Source organism: Chenopodium album, chromosome 9 (assembly GCF_948465745.1).
Source record: "Chenopodium album chromosome 9, dcCheAlbu1.1, whole genome shotgun sequence".
Taxonomy (NCBI): Eukaryota; Viridiplantae; Streptophyta; class Magnoliopsida; order Caryophyllales; family Amaranthaceae; genus Chenopodium; species Chenopodium album.
This window is the reverse complement of record NC_137842.1, coordinates 65,514,279-65,533,973: the sequence shown is the minus strand read 5'-3', so window position 1 is coordinate 65,533,973 and position 19,695 is coordinate 65,514,279. Positions and strand designations below refer to the sequence as shown.

The 19,695-nt window shown below is 36.5% G+C and overlaps 2 protein-coding genes and 1 pseudogene across 3 annotated transcripts; all 3 read right to left on the bottom strand.

The window, feature by feature from the left end:
* Nucleotides 1-1,790: 1,790 nt before the first annotated feature.
* LOC145557983 (allene oxide synthase 2-like) lies at nt 1,791-3,290 on the bottom strand. The gene has a single exon (XM_081619144.1). The coding sequence runs from the start codon at nt 3,288-3,290 to the stop codon at nt 1,791-1,793; it is 1,500 nt and encodes a 499-aa protein (XP_081475270.1).
* A 939-nt stretch (nt 3,291-4,229) lies between these two features.
* LOC145558804 (allene oxide synthase 2-like) lies at nt 4,230-15,168 on the bottom strand (annotated as a pseudogene). The gene is made up of 4 exons (XR_014092612.1): nt 14,989-15,168; nt 13,479-13,715; nt 13,073-13,190; nt 4,230-7,306 (listed from the first exon to the last, which is right to left on the bottom strand). The product of XR_014092612.1 is annotated as an allene oxide synthase 2-like (transcript).
* A 1,872-nt stretch (nt 15,169-17,040) lies between these two features.
* On the bottom strand, nt 17,041-19,605 carry LOC145558805 (allene oxide synthase 3-like). The gene has a single exon (XM_081620141.1). It carries the CDS (start codon nt 18,548-18,550, stop codon nt 17,096-17,098), a length of 1,455 nt encoding a protein of 484 aa, XP_081476267.1. The 5' UTR covers nt 18,551-19,605; the 3' UTR covers nt 17,041-17,095.
* Nucleotides 19,606-19,695: the final 90 nt, after the last annotated feature.

Sequence of the window (19,695 nt, the reverse complement as noted above, 5' to 3'; positions counted from 1 at the left end):
TCAGCCACTCTTCAATGGATCTTTATCAATGTATCTTGAAGTTGATGTTGATATTTTATTTTGTTTATCACTTTAAGAAGAGTTTGTAGTGACGATGGAAGTGGGACGTGTTGGACCCCACGTATCTTGTGTTTGGAATTTGGATAGGCCACTGTGGCCGAGCCTACTCACTCGACCTGAAATATTTTCAGATTTAGATTTTAATTTGTATAGACATAATAATTAAACATGACTCAAGTTTCTCGATCTTATCAAATTTGATCCGGAAATCTGAATAGACACCCCTACGTGTCATGCTAATTGAAGTTTTTAAATGGGCGATCCAAATACAACCCAAATAGAGATTGCAATGGGGCGGGTCAAATGTGGAAGGTGGTACCTCTATATCCATCCCTGCCTAAAAATCTTTTACCCATCTTCGCCCAACCACCCATGGGTTGTGGTTTGTACAATACCCATATCCACACCCATCCCGTCAGGTACAAGCTAATATTCATCCCCGCCCACTCCACAACCCATTTAGATATCCATACCCACCTTAGACCGGCTCCAAACCCGCTACCATAATGCCATATTATATCGCAATAATATGAAGAATTATCTTTTCTAACAAACCCCTTTTTATATCTTCTTTGGCAAAATTCATATAGCGGTAATGTAATTAATTTAATATTTTATTTTTATTATATTATTTTAGTATCTAAATTTTAGACTCTTCCAAGTTTATTTCAACCTTTGCAAAAAGTATAAGGTGGGTTACTCTAATTTAATATGAGATAGGGGATGGGGCGGGTTACTCTAAAATTCATATCCACTCCATCATTCGTAACGGTTACACTTTTTATACCCATCCCTGTCCAATCACCAGACAAATCCATTTAACCTGACCCACTGTCATCCTTAGACCCAAGACAACATGCCTTTGTGTTGGGTTGTATTGCACTGTGATTGTGTGATCAAGCGAGAAGTAATGACTTGACAGTAAGAGTGTTTAGTATATAAATATCATTTGTCAAAATATATATGGTTCATTGTACCCAAAAAAAAAAAAAAAAAAAAATCAAATTACACGGTACAATTTATAATTTTTTTATGATGGACACACGGGACAATTTTCCTACTTCATCCGTTTTTATTTACTAAAATAAAGAGAACTCATATGATAGGAGAGAGATAAAAAATACCTTTTTTTTTCTGGAGGAAATAAAAAAAATACCTTATTAAAAGTGATGCATCTAATTAAAACTTTCATTTATAAAAAGGGATGCATCTAATTTCTTATGTTGACCTTTTCTCCTTCTTAAAAAAAAAAAAAAATAATAATAAAAAAAGTAGAACATAGGCAGCCCAGCCCAGTCAAAAATTGCTCTGGTTTGGGTTAGATTTTTTGGGCCTGACTTCGAGTGGTGCTGTATTATTTTGAAAAAAAAAAAAACAAAACTACATATTCTATTGTTGGGGTTTGTAGCCTTGATTCCATTCCCAAACACCTTTTTCAATAGGTCGAATGAAGCATCAACTATCTTCAGCAAGTTTATTTTTATTGTACGTATTATGTAGTTATGAGCTTATGAATACATTAGTTTTTCACTTCCTCTCTTAGCAAGTCTTATTCTTAAATTTAAACATGTTACATGTCGATCTACATTATTTATTGGCTTATGAGTTATGCCCTTATTTTGCATGACATGGTAATCTATGAATCACACATAACTTCACATTGACGATTATCAAACCATAAAATGTATCCATAATATGTTTAAGTAATACAATATCGACTCTCCCCAATATCAAGCGCTTGTCGTGGCTTTCTTCAAGGACAAAAATGTCACGGTGGTGTCCGACAACAAGGTGCCAATTTCAACTGAAAATGTGTCATATCGCAAGAAGAATTCCACTAAAAAAAACCTAGACAAGAGCTCCACCAAATTCTTACTAGGGCATTGCTTATTATCCATTGTCGGATCATCGATTCCCCTCCCATTCGACCATAACACATACTTCAACAATTTTTCTCCTTTCTCCCCGACAAATCTATTCCCTATAAATTTATCGGGGTTGTGAAATATCTTCGGATCTTTGGTAGCAAAGGGTTGATATCCAAAGATCATCTCCCCTTTCTTAATCTTGAACGAAGCGTCATGGCTATGAATCATCAAATCATCCTTAGCCAAACCATATTGGTACGGCACAGGAGGTTCAATCCTTAGAGCCTCATAGACCACTGACTTGGTCAAGGCCATCTTGTTGATGGCATTCAAAGTGACTCCACCCTCGCATCTTACAGCAGCTCTGATCTCCTTAGCCAGCTCGCGGTGTAGGGTCTCCCCTCCAGATGCAACCCATTTGATGAATAACGGAAACCACCTTAAAAACCCACCAAATGCATTAAATCCAGCTATGAAAACCAGGTTATGGCATGCTTCTTCTCTACTTATACCAAAACTTTCTGCTTTGTCCAAGAATGATGTCGCCGAGGAGTGAAATGCATCATACAACCTTTTGTAATCACCTTTCACCAAGAAAAATGGCAATCTAATAGAATGTAGTATGAAATCATCAATAGGGATTAACAACTTGGATAAGCCCAATGTTTTCAAGGGTGCTAATTGGCAAATTAACCACTTTTTGAACATGCTAGGTCCCTTGGACTCCAGCTTGGTATCCAAAGGGCTCTTGCCATCACAAAACAATCTAAAAACAAACTCAAGCGATACAACATCGTTTAGCGGCCCAAACTCTGCCCGGCCTTTGCCCCTCAATTGATCCTCTAGCTCATCGAACATGCCTTTTAGACAACTTTTAAAGAGAGGGACGATCTCCTCATGCTTTGAGGTGAGGAAAGAAAGTAACAAGGACTTAAGAGAGGCATGCGCTGGCTCACTTGGGTCCAAGTAGGCGCACACGCGATAACCTCCAGTGAAGGAGGTGGAAGGCATGTAGGTTCCTGTCAACACATCGCGTTTTTCAACCTTAGAGGTATCAAAGAGGACAGGGAAACTGTTGCCATCTAGAAGAACAATAACTCGCGAGTCATGAGAGACCCAAGGACCAGGAGGCATGTTAACTCTAAAGACCGTGGAGTTGTATTTTTCCATTCGAGACCTAAAGAATTGGTCTTCTCCTTGGACATAAAAGTAGTCCCACCGATCCTTAATGGCTCCAAAGAAGGGCAGACCATAACTTCCAGGGATTTCACGAAGAGGAAGGTCCGACAATAATGGTGGTGATGAGAGCTTGTCGTTGCTCTTATTTTTTAGATGTGATGAGGAAACACAAGGAGAAGACATTGTTGAGATGCTGAGGAGGGTGCTAGGTATGTTCAAATATAGTCATCTCCAGTATAATATAGAATACAACACATTTAAGCTAATTAGTTGCCAGTATACATAGTCTTAATGCATAATATCGTTCAAATCACATTGAAGGGACAATAAAACGATTACATTGCTTAAAGGAAGAACTATATGAAGTGTAAGGTGACAAGTGTTTCCGTAAGACATAAAATCAGAAACTTGCTACCTACCTTTAAAGAAAATTAAAAGTTTTCAACAAGTATCATTTATGTATGTAGAAAATGCAAGTGTTTAATTAAGTTGTATTATGTGACAGGTGCTTGTTGATCATGGTTTAGGCTCCATATATGAGTACATGACCCTCTTTAATTATTTCGACGGAGCATAATTTTGTTTCCTAATTCCTGTTTCCTAATTCCTGAAGAATTCGGTTTCTGATTGTGTAATTGCTCAAATGTTAAACCTATATTTACTTTTCAAATAATCCGAGCTGAATAATATAATTTGTGAATTTGGGTGAATCCAAGTGTATGATTTTGTTTATAAGAAAGTTATCAACTTAATAAATGGGTGCATCTAAGTCTAGATGTAGTCGGGTGTATGATAGAGGGTTTAATTAATTCTTCTTGAATTAAAAAAAAATAAAAAAAAAATTAAATAAATAAAAATGTTGAATGGAAAACTAAAAAGAGAATTACAATTGATTAGTATGTAATTGTGTATGAGCTACCCTCTTAATTCTCAAAGTTCAAGTTTATAAACGGTGTATAGCTAGTATAAAGATACATTAAGAAGACGTACCTAAAAACGAACCTCACATCATCATTAAATCAACCATCAACTTCAAACACCTATCAAAACGCGGGAAACGTTACATGATAAATCAAACAAAATCAACCACAACTCAAGCAGAACTGATATCCACCATTAGAGAGCATCCCTATCTACAAGGACAACTTGTGGATCAACTCACCTATAATTCATACCAAACCCTTGAAAAGTGGAGAGGAAGGACAAGGGAAGGACGAGTCTAGGACATAGACATAACTCCATATTAATAGAAAATAGTACCATTTCATTTCATTTCATAATTATTCAACCAAATCTGAATCACAAACAGAAAAATTATCAAACAGAAAAAGCACCCTTTATTATTTCATAATTATAAAATATTACTTTACTTCTTGTGCACACAAATTCATAGATTTTTATAGGCAAAATGTAGTAAACTATCCATACAACTTCACGTAAACAGAACATAATAAATAAATAAAATAAAATAAAATAAAATAAATTTGACAGAACAAAATAAACTACTCGTATAATAAGACATCTTAGTTTTTCTCGAATATCAAGTGCTGGTTGCTTTCTTCAAGGACAAGAAAGTCAGAGTGGTTTTAGAAGTATCAACGGAAAATGTATCATACTGCAAGAAAAATTCCACCAGGAAAACTTTGGACATAAGCTCCACCAGATTCTTACCAGGACACTGCTTATCATCTACCGTCGGATCATCAGTCCCTTTTCCATTTGACCATAACACGTACTTCAACAGTTTTTCTCCCTCCTCCCCTACGAATCTATTCGCTACAAACTTCTCAGGATCATCAAAGATCTTTGGATCTTTTGTAGCAAACGGCTGGAACCCAAAGATCATCTCCCCTTTCTTAACTTTAAATGAAGCGTCATGGCTTTGGATCACCAGATCATCCTTAGCCCGCCCGTACTGGTATGGTACAGGAGGTTCAATCCTTAGACCCTCGTAAACCACAGACTTGGTCAATGCCATCTTGTTGATGGCATTCAGAGTGACCCCACCCTCAGACTTCACAATGGTCCTGATCTCCTTAGCTAGCTGGCGATGTAGGCTCTCCCCAGCTGATGCAACCCATTTCATCATTGACGGAAACCATATTGTAAACCCCCCGAATGAATTAAAAACCAGCGACGAAAACTAAGTTATTACATGCCTCCTCTCTACTCAAACCAAAGCTTTCTGCTTTGTTTAAGAATGATATTGCTGAGGAGTAAAATGCATCATACAGCTTTCTATAATCACCTTTCACCAACAGAAAAGGTAGTCCAACAGAATGCATTATGAAATCATCGATTGGATCTAATAACTTGGGCAATCCCAATGAACCCACAGGTCCTATTTGGCCAAGTAGCCACTTCTTGAGCATAATAGGCCCATTGGACTCTAATTTGGTGTCTGAAGGACTTTTGCCATCACAAAACAGCTTGAAAACAAACTCAAGAGATAGTACATCATTGAGCTGCTCAAACTCGGCCCGGCCTGTGTCTCTCAGCTGATCCTCAAGACCAGAGAACAGGCCTTTCATACAGCTCTGAAAGAGAGGGATGAACTTATCATGTTTAGAGCCAAGGAAAGAGAATAGCAGGGCCTTAAGAGATCCATGATCAGGTTCACTTGGGTCCAAATAGGGGCATACACGATAACCCCCAGTGTAGGAGGTGGAAGGCATGTAAGTTCCAGTAAAAACATCCCGTTTTTCAACCTTGGAATTATCAAAGAGAACTAAGAAGCTTTTGGCATCCAGAAGAACAATAACACGTGGATCGGGGGATATCCAAGGACCAGGAGGCATGTTAGCTCGAAAAACTGTGGACTTGTAATTATCCATGCGAGACCTGAAAAATTGGTCTCGCCCTTGGAGGTAAAAAAAGTCCCACCGATCTTTAATGGCTCCAAAGAAGGGCGGACCGTAACTTCCAGGGATCTCACGTAGAGGAAGATCCGAGGATGGTGATGATGAGAGGACAGAAGGGGAAACAAAAGGAGATGACATTGTGACAGAAGGGACAAGTTGATACAATTGTAGCAATAGCACATCTATTATATAGCATACATTGGGGATGACCATAATATATGTTTACCATGCACATTGACAATCTTTCTAACCGCTTCAGTACTTTTCTAGGGGATGACCATAATATAAGTTTACCTAATTCACTGGATAGTAATTCCAAATTGGCCAACTACTTGTTGTAACCTTTACCACAATAAAGCACAGAAATTTTATCAAGTTGAAAAGTATTAAAGCCAAGAATGGGTGAGAATGAACCGAAAAGCTGCTAGCAAATGCAACGTAGCTTTCATAGTAGCAAACATGTTAACTACGCATACTTATCTAACACAGAAAATTCTAAATTTGTAGTTAAGGCCTTCTTCAAACCGTCGCATGTATCAAGACTCTAAGAGCTACTGTAGTTGATATTGACAGTATTTAAAACCTAAAATTAAATATTGAAAACGACATAGTTTGAAGAATTCAACAAACATTTATAAACTGTAATTTATATTTTTCCGATCTTTTTATTTTAGTTAAAGGACCTTATAGGAAGTTAATTGGGGAGCAAGAGTAGCAAAGTACGGCGTGGTCTAAGATGTTTAGAAATGGTCCCCAACTCCCCATATAATCATATGTACAATGATGCATAGATTAGTCACATGTACTAGAAGGCAATGTCCCAACAACGTTAAATGTCCAGTATTCACATAATGCCACAATCAATGCATGATCAGGATTTTGTAAGCAAATCTTAATAGAAACCTAAATAAACCAAATGAAATCAACTCCGCAACCCACAGTATATTAATGGAATAAGAAAAACAAAAATAAAATAAAATTATGCATACTATGTTACTTATCAAAAGCAATACATAATTAAACAGAAGCAGAACTGTAATTAAGGACTAATACTGTACCATACAATTCCAGTTCAACGGTGATTAAGGAAGAGTACCTAAAGAAACAAACTCAGCCGCAGAAGCTTCATATTTTGTGGTCAATTCAACTCCTTCACAGCTGGGATCTTCTGAGTTCTTTCATGTACTTGGATTTGTAAACTAATGAACATAGAGTTCAACATGTATTTGATGTCCTATATTTTCCAACTTCAATCAGCCTAGAACATCCACATATCTGCAGGTGGTCCATACACGCTCTTTCATGAAAATGGAGTGATCCATCCGCTATCTTCACCAGCTGAATACAACAAATAGAGAGTAACGTTTACAAAAACAATGAGCACGTGGTTCGATAAAACATAAGCTTTACCAGTCAAAAATAGCAAAAAGATCGGTTTTGAAACACTTGCAGCTAAATTTTTACCACATATGGAAACTAGCAATAATGAGTTACGAATATTAGTGGTTTATTTTAGAGAAATATAGCAAGTAGATATGTTTTAGGTTCTAATAGTCAAGGTGAACAATACATTGATATTAATGTCATGGTGCTAATAGAGAGTCAGAGGAGGAAGTATATATTACGAGGGCATTCACTTCATGTTGTTCAAACTTAATGAAAACCCAAGTCTATTATTTGGCATTTGATTTATTAAATTATCTTTCAGTTCTGTTTCTAACCAACCCCACTCTCCCCCAAATGCAAACCCTACTCCACGGTTAGAAGTCCTACTTGAGTAGTATGAAAATTCATGATTTTTAGGCCACAGACCATTGACACCAGCAAAACCCACTGCCATGTCACCAGGAGCATCACATAGGCAGCTCTACAGGTGCACTACCTCCAGTGCTGCCGGCCTATCACATCCATCATCATTGATATCCAAATATGTGCACTCATCTCACTATCATCACCATCGCCGTCCATGTAAACCTGGCAATTTCACCCTAACCCAACGGACATCCGATCCACCCGACCCGATTTAATGGACGAAAATCCGAAAAAACGCGGATGTTAAACGGGTGGCGGGTGGGTCGGGTGGTGGATCGGGTCGGATTCGGGTTGAGCTTCATCCAACCCACCACCCGACCCACCACCCGACCCATCCATCCATCCATCTAATATATATATATATGTTTTTTTTCCTTATATTTCTAAAAAATTAAGGTTATTTTTGTAATTTTAATTTATTAAACCCTAAGTAAACTACCCAAACCCAAGTACCCATTACCCAACTACTCATCTCAATTCCCAAATCTGAATTTGCAAAGCCCTCAAGGCCTCAACCCCTCATTTCTTCTCTCTCTCGCTGCTCACTGCCTTCACTGGAGGTCTGGAGTCACTGCCCTGCTGCGACGCCTGCTGCCCTGCACTGCCCTGCTGCGACGGACCTCCGCGACACCGGCGACCAGGCTGCTCCAGTGCTCCTCCGGCGACCAGCAGCGATTTCCTGAGGTATTTTTTTTTTTTTTTTTTGCTGTAAATCAGAAATTTTTGCGATTTCCTCTTGTTCTTTAGGATTGTTTGTTGAATATTGATATAAATTACTTGTTTTAGTAGATTAATTGTTCTTATGACTTGTAAATTTCTAATCTCATATTACTTAGGGTTTTAGGGTTTTTTATATGAACAATTAATAGCTTGTTTCAAAGTGATTATTTCACTTATTTGAATGAGTATGAGTTTATGACTGTAATATGTATAATTATTCTTGATTTACTGTTTTTTGTCATTGTAAATGAATTATTTGAATGAAAATTAATGTTTGTTGTTCTATGAGGTTTGATTCTCTGATTAATCTATAAAAAATAAGTTACTTGTTACTTTAATTTGATATTTTTAATCTAATTCATTAACAAATTAACAATATAGGGTTTATATCAAAATTGTTTATTTGTAGCATGAAACTGTTACAGTGTTAGTGTGTTACTTGTTACTTTATGTATTTTTTATTTTTATCAAAATTTATGTTAATGTGTTAATTACTTAAATTGTTTTAGAAATGGAATAATGGATGGAGCAAGTAGTGCCGGATCTAAGTCATGCTCTTTCTCACCATCTCCCATTACTCCTGAAAATTCAACTCCTAATGATCAAACCAATGCTAATGTCCATGAACATGAGGGAGATATGCCTCCACCTCCACCACATCCTCCACGATCTACTAGACGAATGAAGTCGGAAGTGTGGAATCACTTTGAAAAGTTGACTATTAATGGTGAGCAAAAGGCCAAGTGTCTACATTGTAGTCATCTTTTTTCTGGCAATAGCAAGAATGGGACCTCTCATTTGAAAGACCATTTGGAACTTAGGTGCACTAAGAAGAATGTCAAAATTGATGTTCGTCAACAATTGTTGTCTTTTAATCGCAAACAAGATTCAAGTACAAGGTTGGAGAATTATAACTTTAGTCAAGAGGTGTCTCGTAAAGAGCTATCAAACATGGTTATTCTTCATGAGTATCCATTGTCCATAGTTGAACATATTGGATTTCGGACATTTGTTAATAGTTTGAATCCAAACTTCAAGATTATGAGTCGCAACACTTTAAAGAGTGACATATTGAGAATGTTTGCGAGTGAGAAGGTGAATTTGAAGAAATTGTTTGATGATCATGTTGGAAGGGTAGCAATTACTACGGACATGTGGACGGCAACTCATCAAAAGAAGGGGTATATGGCTATCACATCACACTTCATTGATGAATATTGGGTTTTACGAAACAAAACCTTAAGGTAATATTTTTCTTAAACACTTTATTTGTGTTAGTAGCTAACTTCAATTGCTTGAATGTTTGTTTAATTTATTACATTTTGCATTCTTAATAGGTTTGTTTATGTTCCACATCCTCACACCGCAATAATGCTAGCTCAAGTACTTGTGGATACCATGAACATGTATAATATTGCGGAGAAAATTTCTTCAGTTGTTCTTGATAATTGTTCTACAAATGATGCCATGGTTGAAATTTTGCAAGATAAATTTGATTATGATGCATTGTTGTGTTCTGGTGAATTTTTTCATGTTCGTTGTTGTGCTCACATATTGAATTTAATAGTACAAGATGGTTTAGATGTGATTGGTCCCGGGATTGAGAGAATTCGGAATTGTATTGCATTTTGGTGTGGAAGTGCAAAAAGAATTGAAAAATTTGAGGATAAGGCTAGGGCATCTAAGGTTGATTGTTCTAAGAAGTTGTCTCTTGATTGTAAGACGAGATGGAATTCCACTTTTTTAATGTTACAAAGTGCTTTACCTTATAAGAATGTGTTTGCTAGTTTGAAAACTCAAAATCCAAAGTTCAAGTTTGTGCTTCCAAATCAACGTGATTGGGAATTAGCTGAAATGATATGTGAAAAGTTAGTGAAATTTCATGAGGCAACTGAATTATTTTCTGGTAGAAAGTACCCTACTGCTAACTTATTCTTTCGTCAAGTTTGTGAGATAAAATTGGCTTTGTTAGAGTGGGAGAAAGATGTGGAACAAGTTATTAGGGATATGGCAACAACAATGATGGAAAAAATTGACAAATATTGGTCAAATATTAATGGAATTCTAGCCGTTGCTGCAATATTGGATCCTAGGGATAAGTTGGAATGTGTGGAATTTTATTTTAGTGAAATATATGGTGAAAGATGTCATGTTGAGGTGGATAGGATAAAGGGATTGTTGTATGATTTGTTGAACGAATACCATGATAAATCTGGAAAAGATGGCTCAACCTTTGCTTCTACTTCTACTACTTCTACTTATATTGGTACTACTCTTGGGAAACGAACTTCTTCTTCTTCTTCTTCTACCGGTACTGATAAATGGAGTCAGATGAAAAAGACTAAGAAAAGAAAAGCAAATGTAAGGTGTGAGTTTGATCACTACCTTGAGGACGAGACACTTCCCGAGAGTAGTGAGTTTGATGTCCTTAACTTTTGGAAAACGGATTTAAAATATCCAACATTGAGAAAAATTGCAAAGGATATTTTAGCTATCCCTGCTTCAACGGTAGCTTCCGAGAGTGCTTTTAGCATAGGTGGTAGGGTTGTGAGTCCACAACGATCAAGCCTTCATGCCAACACAATTGAAGCACTTATGTGTATGCAAAATTGGATTCTTGGAGAATATTCAGGTAATAGTGTAATATATACTCTCATTAAATTTTTATTTGTAGTTCAATATTTATTTAAATATATGTTAATTAATGATTTATATTGTTTTCTATTTTTTAAAGAAAATTCTTTGAAAAACTCTCAAGCTTGTGCAACTATCCTAGAAGATGTTGACGTGGGAGATGAAGGGAATGGGACTACTTCTACAAGTGAAGTAATTGATGTTAATTCGGTAATCCCATACTAATATTTCTATGTTTCATATTATGTACTTTCATAAAATAATATATTAACTCTTACATTTTCATATATTGTAGGATGGAGAAGACATGGAGATATGATGTTCTCTACTTAATGGAGATGACTTGATGGATGTTGTATTGCTGTGTACTTTGTTATGTTTCATACTTGTATTTCATATTTGTACTTTGTTTGGAGTTTGAAGTTTGAACTATTGAGTTTTTTATGTATGAACTTTGAGTTTTTTACGTTTAAACTTTAATTTTGAGACAAGCTTTGAACTTGCTCAACATCATTATGTAATATTATGTAAACTTTTAGGCTTTCAAGTTGCCCTTTTTGGACTTTGGCCATTGGCCATTTCTTTCATTTAGTTTAGGCATGATTGGGCGACGGCTTGTACGAGTATTGAATGGCTTATAATAGTCACAAACAATATCGTTTTATCGTATGAATATTTGAGTTGTACAAAGTTGCTTTTCATGTGAAAATCCATACAAATTATGATGCAATCCGCTAAAAATCCGATCCATCCGCTTCACCCGCGGATGACGGATGGATCGGATCTGGATGACGGATTTGACGGATGACGGATGGGTCGGGTGATGGGTGGAGTGCTAATGGATGGAGGCGGATTGAGCTCCATCCGATCCATCTCCGATCCATTGCCAGGTCTACGTCCATGTGGGGTCAACCGGTCAAGCCAGCGATGAGGGAGAGAGAGAGGAGATATTGATAGCATTCCAACAAAACTTAAATCACAATTTTCTTGAATAGACAAGGGACTGTATGGTGTGCATGCCACTCCTAATAAAATTAGGAATTCAATATGCCACTACCCCTCTTGATAGATCTTAATGATATGCCTATCATTTTTGTACAAATTATCAGTCGAACTCTAAATTTACAAATAAGTAATTTGGCTGAAGAATTGGGAAACAAATAACTGGGAGGTCTGGGTGACTGGAACAGAACTTTGCTCTTGACATAATATCCGGTCATCATCAATGAACCTAGTACAAAGAATTCTATTCAAATTCTGAAAATAATAATTTGGCAGAAGAATTCAGGTGAGGATTAAAGTGAAACAAGACTTTAGTCTGACATTATATTCCAGCTTATGCTGGGAACCTGATACAAAGAGTTCCTTTCATATCCTCAACTGGAAGGGAGCAAACCTAAACAGAATAAATACAGCTTCCTACAAAAATATTTGAACCATCAAACTGACTTCCACTGCGCAACATGAACGGATGTTTCATTATTACCAACATGATAGCAAACTTTGCATATACCTTTAGTTGCATTGTTATGCAGTCAATTAAGTTCAGGAAAGAGAACGATTTTAGGGTTTGGGTAGTTGGCCAAAATAGGATAATATCTATGTCTAGAGATGAATGCTTGAGCTCCTCACTCCAAAGAAGATGATTACCTAAGAGGAACATTTGATTGGTGATTTGGCGCCAACAATTTGGAAAATCAGTCGCAGAGAAAATAAATTCTAGGAGTATGCAAATAGCATCTATGCAAAGCTAAAGATGAAAAAGGGGCAGAGTAGAAAGGATTGGATGTTCCGGAAGAACAAAAGCCATATGCTTCAATTATCAACTTATCAAGAAGTTAGTAGCTTGCCAGTCAAGCTTAATATGTTCGCTAACTACTCTGGTAATACACAGAAAGCACTTAACAAAGTATTACATAATAATGTGAATCGTCTTACCGTGGCAATCACTAGGGCGCAGCCCAATAATTTTTGCATGCAGCCTCAGTGAGATTACAGAAATCGCATATGTTATCTCCTTCAGAACAGTAACAGAGCTAGCAAGTCACCTTCAAACCTGACCAGATAAAAAGAGGCAACTTGTAGCTCATGGCACAGTAAGCAAAATATTTTAGTATCTTGTATAAAATAAAAGCACAAAATCTAGTTTATATTTGCAACATAAAAGTTTTTTGTGTGTAATACACAGTTTCAAAGGAAAACACACAGAATAAATATAAGCTATGGAGCAACATCGAATTACGAACTTCTGCAAACTACTATTCCCAAAACCTAGCCTTGCAATATAAATTCATAAAGTTCTTGCATAACCTTCACCTAAAGGCAAAAGGATTCACAAATGTACCTTTAAACAAGAAAATAGTGCAGCAAAGGAGAACTGGCATGATAATCTTCTTTTTCTTGATCATCATCAAAAGGAACCGAATTTTCCTCGACGACATTCCCCTCAGCAACTGTGCTAAAATACTGCCACCGCCCTTGAAAAGAAGTATACTCTTGCAGTCGTTTCCATCCAAGCTTTTCACAATCATAATCAGTTCCGCCTGCATTGGTGCTTGAGTGGTAATGTATAGGCATTCCACTGAAAAATTACCAAAATAAATCAAGTTACATGCTTCCCCTCGCTCCCGTATTCCACAACATTCATATCAAGGCAAAATGGCCAGCTGAACTATTCAGAATTATTCAGAGTAATTCAGGCACTAGCTCAAAAATTAAGCAGAGAAAGCTACATGGTTGTTAAAAGTTGTTTGGAACTTTGATTGTAATTCATGACAGCTGAGCCTATATCCTCTTACTTTGATTACAACTTTACAAGTTAAAAACCTAAAAAGAAAGGCTAAGATACAATGACATATCGAAATTTTTCCACCGCAAAAAGTCCAAGTTAGAAAGCACAATAACATGCTTCATTCCAGCAGCAACGGCAAAATCAGCCAAATTTTGGGCAACTTGAACCATCATCCCCAACCAAACTAATCCAATCCATGAATGCTGGAATATTACTGAAAGTAATTTGTTGGAGATAACTGAAATAAAGATTCTTGCTCACTCTCTACTAAAAGACTAATTGTCCTAATTAATCAAACTTACTGACTGTCCTCAAAAAGACTAATCGCCCTAATTAGATTACATGTTTGAACTTCTTAAGATTATCAAATTGAAGCTCAACCACTTCCCTAACAACACAAACACACTATAATAACATTCAAAATCAGGATATAGCATGTAAAAGATATATAATTTTACCTTAACAATTGGATATCTTTGTTAGACAAAAGACAATTTACTCGAAACTGAATCATACACTGCACAAGAATATCATCCTTAGATAATTCCGAATTCGATCAAGTATAACAAATTCGGATACTAACTCCTTATGAAGGGAAGAAAAGCAAGACGGGAAACGGCCCTACCCGTGATATAGTTCCGAATTTGATCAAGTATAACAAACAGTTCCGAACAAGCTAGTATATCATCAAATTGACATTCTAGTATCTATAACATTGATTACAACATTACCATAAAACTTCTAAAAAGGGCCTAATTTTTGCTAATTTGATGATTTAATATTAACAATTTAAACCCATTACCAACACAAAGAGGGATATTCGGATTATCCAAAAACCCGATTTTCTATGTACCAGTTGATGATATCAATAAATCTACTGCTAATTGTCCCGCATTTCCTATTGATAAAGCCGGGCAATACAATTCGACCCAGAAATTACCAAAAGAAACGAAATCAAAATAAGCATAATTGGTTAACCTAAAACTACGGAGTACTAATCAAAATGACCAAATAATCTAGAAATTAATGAAAATGTAGAGTAATTAAGTATAATTGAGCTTACCAGTATTAAAGTGGAGCAGTGAGAGTGAGATTTCTTGCTTTGTTCTACAACAAACTCCATTGTTTTTTTCAAGAAATTTGGGGAAGAAGAAGAGCAATACGCTGGGTGTATACTGTATACGAGAGAGAAAACAAGGCACCAACTTTATACGCAATAGCGCAAGTGCCTGTAGGAATGGCAATTCTAAATGGATATCCGCAAATCCGATCCACCCGAAATAAATGGACGAAAATCCGCATTAAATGGATGAAGGGCGGGTGACGGATCGGGTCGGTTTCGGGTGGGGCTCCGTTTCATCCGTCACCCGATCCGTCATCCGTTTATCACCCGATCCGCAATCCATCCATTATATATATAAAAAAAAATCTCAATTTTCTTATATACTAGTATACTACAATATGTATGTACTGTATATTTCTAAAAAAAAAAAAAAAAATTCTAAAATTTTTTTAATTTTATTTTAAAAAATATAAAACCTCCCTCAATTCCTAATTATGTAGTACCGAAATAAATTCATGATTCCGTTAAAAAAAAAAAAAGTAAGTTCATGATTATTTTTATTGCTATAGTTTGGAATAAAAATTTAATTAATGGTTTACTTTTTAAGTTTAAAATTGGCTAAAAGCTTTTTTTTTTTTATTCTAAAGTATTAGATTTTATAGTTAGAGTAGGATTATAATTATCACCCGTTAAGCATCCGATCCACCTGTTTCATCCGCGGATGAGGATGGATCGGATGCGGGTGATGGGTTTTGCGGGTGACGGGTGGATCGGGTGGAGCGGATGATTAATTCGGGTGGATGCGGGTGGAGCTCCATCCGACCCGAATCCGATCCGTTGCCATTCCTAAGTGCCTGAGGCCGTGACTAACCAAATTGTTACCTGAACATAGTGTTATAAAGTTATCATTGGCCATAGATTGATATAAAAGTTAGCCAGTTGCGATAGATTGATATAAAAGTTAACATGTGATTTTTTTTTTGGTATAAAAGTTGACAAGGTAGCGACGATCTTTAATCCTTTTTCTTGTTTGAATAATAAGAGTACATTGTACATACGATTATACTTATTCTTGTTGGAGAATTAAGAGTATTTAGTAGATTATTATTCATGTTATGTTAAGTTACAATCATTTGGTTAAAATGTCATGATTTAGACAACATATGATTATGGTAGTACTCTGTAGTATACAAGAAAGTGGCTTATTCGCTACTAATTACTACATAAGATTTCGGATTTGATCTCTTGTATTAGAATGACAGTTACTTTATGCATTATAAGTTTATAACTTCATGTATTAATTGATGACTAACTGCATTGTTCAATGCATGTCTTAATACATTGTTTGAGACATGTCTAAATAGGTGGGTAATTTATGACAATATTTCCTTATTTTAATTTTCTATTCCACATAAATTTGGTTTCCAATGGTGCAATTAATCCTAGTTCTAGGTGGTTGAGTTATACCAAGTGTATTATTTTTGCTCGATATATATTTTTGTTCTGGGTGGTTGAGTTATACCTCTCCTTATTACTCCGTAGAACATGATGACTTTTTACAACGCCGAAGCGAGGGGGGGTTTACAAAGTAAGAAACGCAATGAATCAACGAGGTGCAAGTCGATCATGCTCTAGGTCCTCCAAATTCAAGTTTATAATATTATCATTAAATCAACCATCAACTTCAAACATCGACTAAAACGTGGAAAATATTATACTATAAATTGAACAAAATCTGTCACAACTCAAGTAGCAGAATAGATCGATATTCACCATTAGACAACATCTACTGGTGCAAGGACCACCAGTGGATTAACTCAGCCAAAATTGCATATCAAAACCCTTGGAGGAGGAGAACGACAAGGGAAATCTGTCACATACTTCGTGTTACAGATTCTTATTTGAAAAGTGTACATATTTGAAAAAAGCACAATTACATTTCATGATTATTTACTTCTTGCTCTGCTAGCAAATTCATAGACTTTTTTATGCAAAATACAGTAAACTAATAATCCATGCATAACTTAAAAAAATAAAAAAAAAGAAAAATGATTGAAAAAGAAAAATGATTATAAGATATAGATATTATTGTTGTTTTTCTAAAACATCAAGTGCTGGTGGCTTTCTTCAAGGACAAGAAAGTCAGAGTGGTTTTAGAAGTATCAACAGAAAATGTATCATACTGCAAGAAGAATTCCACCAGGAAAACTTTGGACATAAGCTCCACCAGATTCTTACCAGGACACTGCTTATCATCTACCGTCGGATCATCAGTCCCTTTTCCATTTGACCATAACACGTACTTCAACAGTTTTTCTCCCTCCTCCCCTACGAATCTATTCGCTACAAACTTCTCAGGATCATCAAAGATCTTTGGATCTTTTGTAGCAAACGGCTGGAACCCAAAGATCATCTCCCCTTTCTTAACTTTAAATGAAGCGTCATGGCTTTGGATCACCAGATCATCCTTAGCCCGCCCGTACTGGTATGGTACAGGAGGTTCAATCCTTAGAGCTTCATAAACCACTGACTTGGTCAAGGCCATCTTGTTGATGGCATTCAGAGTGACTCCACCCTCAGACTTCACAATAGTCCTGATCTCCTTAGCTAGCTCGCGATGTAGGCTCTCCCCAGCGGATGCAACCCATTTCATCATTGACGGAAACACCTTTGTAAACCCCCCAAATGAATTGAATCCAGCAACGAAAACTAAGTTATGACATGCCTCCTCTTTACTTAAACCAAAACTTTCTGCTTTGTTTAAAAATGATATTGTTGCTGAGTAAAATGCATCATACACCTTTCTATAATCACCTTTCACCAAGAGAAAAGGTATTCCAACAGAATGCAGTATAAAATCTTCGATTGGATAAAATAACTTGGGCAATCCCAATGAGCTCACAGGTCCTATTTGGCCAAGTAACCACTTCTTGAGCATGGTCGGCCCACTGGACTTTAATTTGGTGTCTGAAGGGCTCTTGCCATCACAAAACAGCTTGAAAACAAACTCAAGAGATAATACATCATTGAGTTGTTCAAAATCGGCCTGGCCTTTGTCTCTCAGCTGATCCTCAAGACCAGAGAACAGGCCTTTCATACAGCTCTGAAAGAGAGGGATGAACTCCTCATGCTTAGAGGCAAGGAAAGAGAGCAGCAGGGCCTTAAGAGAGCCATGCTCAGGCTCACTTGGGTCCAAATAGGAGCATACACGATAACCCCCAGTGTAGGAGGTGGAAGGCATGTAAGTTCCAGTAAAAAGATTACGTTTTTCAACCTTGGAATTATCAAATAGAACTAAAAAGCTTTTGGCATCCAGAAGAACAATAACGCGTGGATCAGGGGATATCCAAGGACCAGGAGGCATGTTAGCTCGAAAAACTGTGGACTTGTAATTCTCCATGCGAGACCTGAAAAATTGATCTCGACCTTGGAGGTAAAAAAAGTCCCACCGATCTTTAATGGCTCCAAAGAAGGGCAGACCGTAACTTCCAGGGATCTTACGTCGAGGAAGATCCGAGGATGGTGACGAGGAGAGGACAGAAGAGACAAATGGAAATGACATTGTGAGGGAAGGGGCAATTTACTACAATGGTAGGATTAGCACATACATCTATTATATAGCATACATTGGTAATGAGTAATGACCATAATATATGTTTACCATGCATTATTGACAATCTTTCTAACCGCTTCAGTACTTTCCAACTACTTGTTGTCACCTTTTCCAAAATAAAGTACATAAATTTTATCTACGAATAAGGCAAGAAGGGGTGAGAATGTACGAATAAGGTGCTAGGAAATGCAAAGGTAGCTTTCATAGTAGCTTACATGTTAACTACGCATACTATCTAACACAGACAATTCTGAACTTGTAGTAAAGACCTTGTACGTTCAAATCGTCGCATGCACTAAGAGCAAGTTGATTGACAGTACTATACTATGTTTAGTGTCAAACCTAAACATAAATAATAATGAAAACGACATAGTTTGAAGAATTCGACAAACATCAATATACTATGGTTTTTACTTTAATTTAGTTAAAGGACCTTATTGTTATAGAAGTTAATTGAGGAGCAAGAGTAACAAAGCACTGCGTGGTCTAAGAGGTTTATAAATGGTCTCCATAAAATCATATATATACAACATTGCATTGATTAGTCACATGTACTAGAAGAAAATGCCCCAACAATGTTAAAGTCCAATTCACATAATGCCACAATCTATGCTATTTGCCTACTATGTTGATAATCAAAAGTGATACATGATAGAACAGTAATTAAGGACTAATACTGTACCATACAATTCCAATTCACATGGTGATTAAGGAAGAGTACCTTAAGAAACAACCTCAGTCCTCGGCCGCAGAAGCTCTGTATTTTGTTGTCAATTCAACTCCTTCACAGCTGGGATCTTCTGAGTTCTGAGTCATATATATACACACACTATAGTTTGCGTGTAGGTAATTGCCTTTGTTTGTGTACTTTCTTTTCCAAGACGCGAATTTTTTTTTCTTCTTTTTTTTCACTTTTGACTAGAGAATTCTCGCGGCTAAGAAACTGAAGCATAGACAAACTAAGGCAATTCCTAGCACATATATTGAATCGAAATTGCTGGGTTTTTTTTTTTTGCCAACTTTAACCTCAAATAAGATTATTAAGGCCCAAAATGACCCCCATATAACATTAATCAAGGAAAATTTGCAGCTCA

What these genes read in the sequence shown, in the direction of transcription:
- LOC145557983 (XM_081619144.1), bottom strand. Translation starts at nt 3,290, where the DNA reads ATGTCTTCTCCTTGTGTTTCCTCATCACATCTAAAAAATAAGAGCAAC.
- LOC145558805 (XM_081620141.1), bottom strand. Translation starts at nt 18,550, where the DNA reads ATGTCATTTCCATTTGTCTCTTCTGTCCTCTCCTCGTCACCATCCTCG.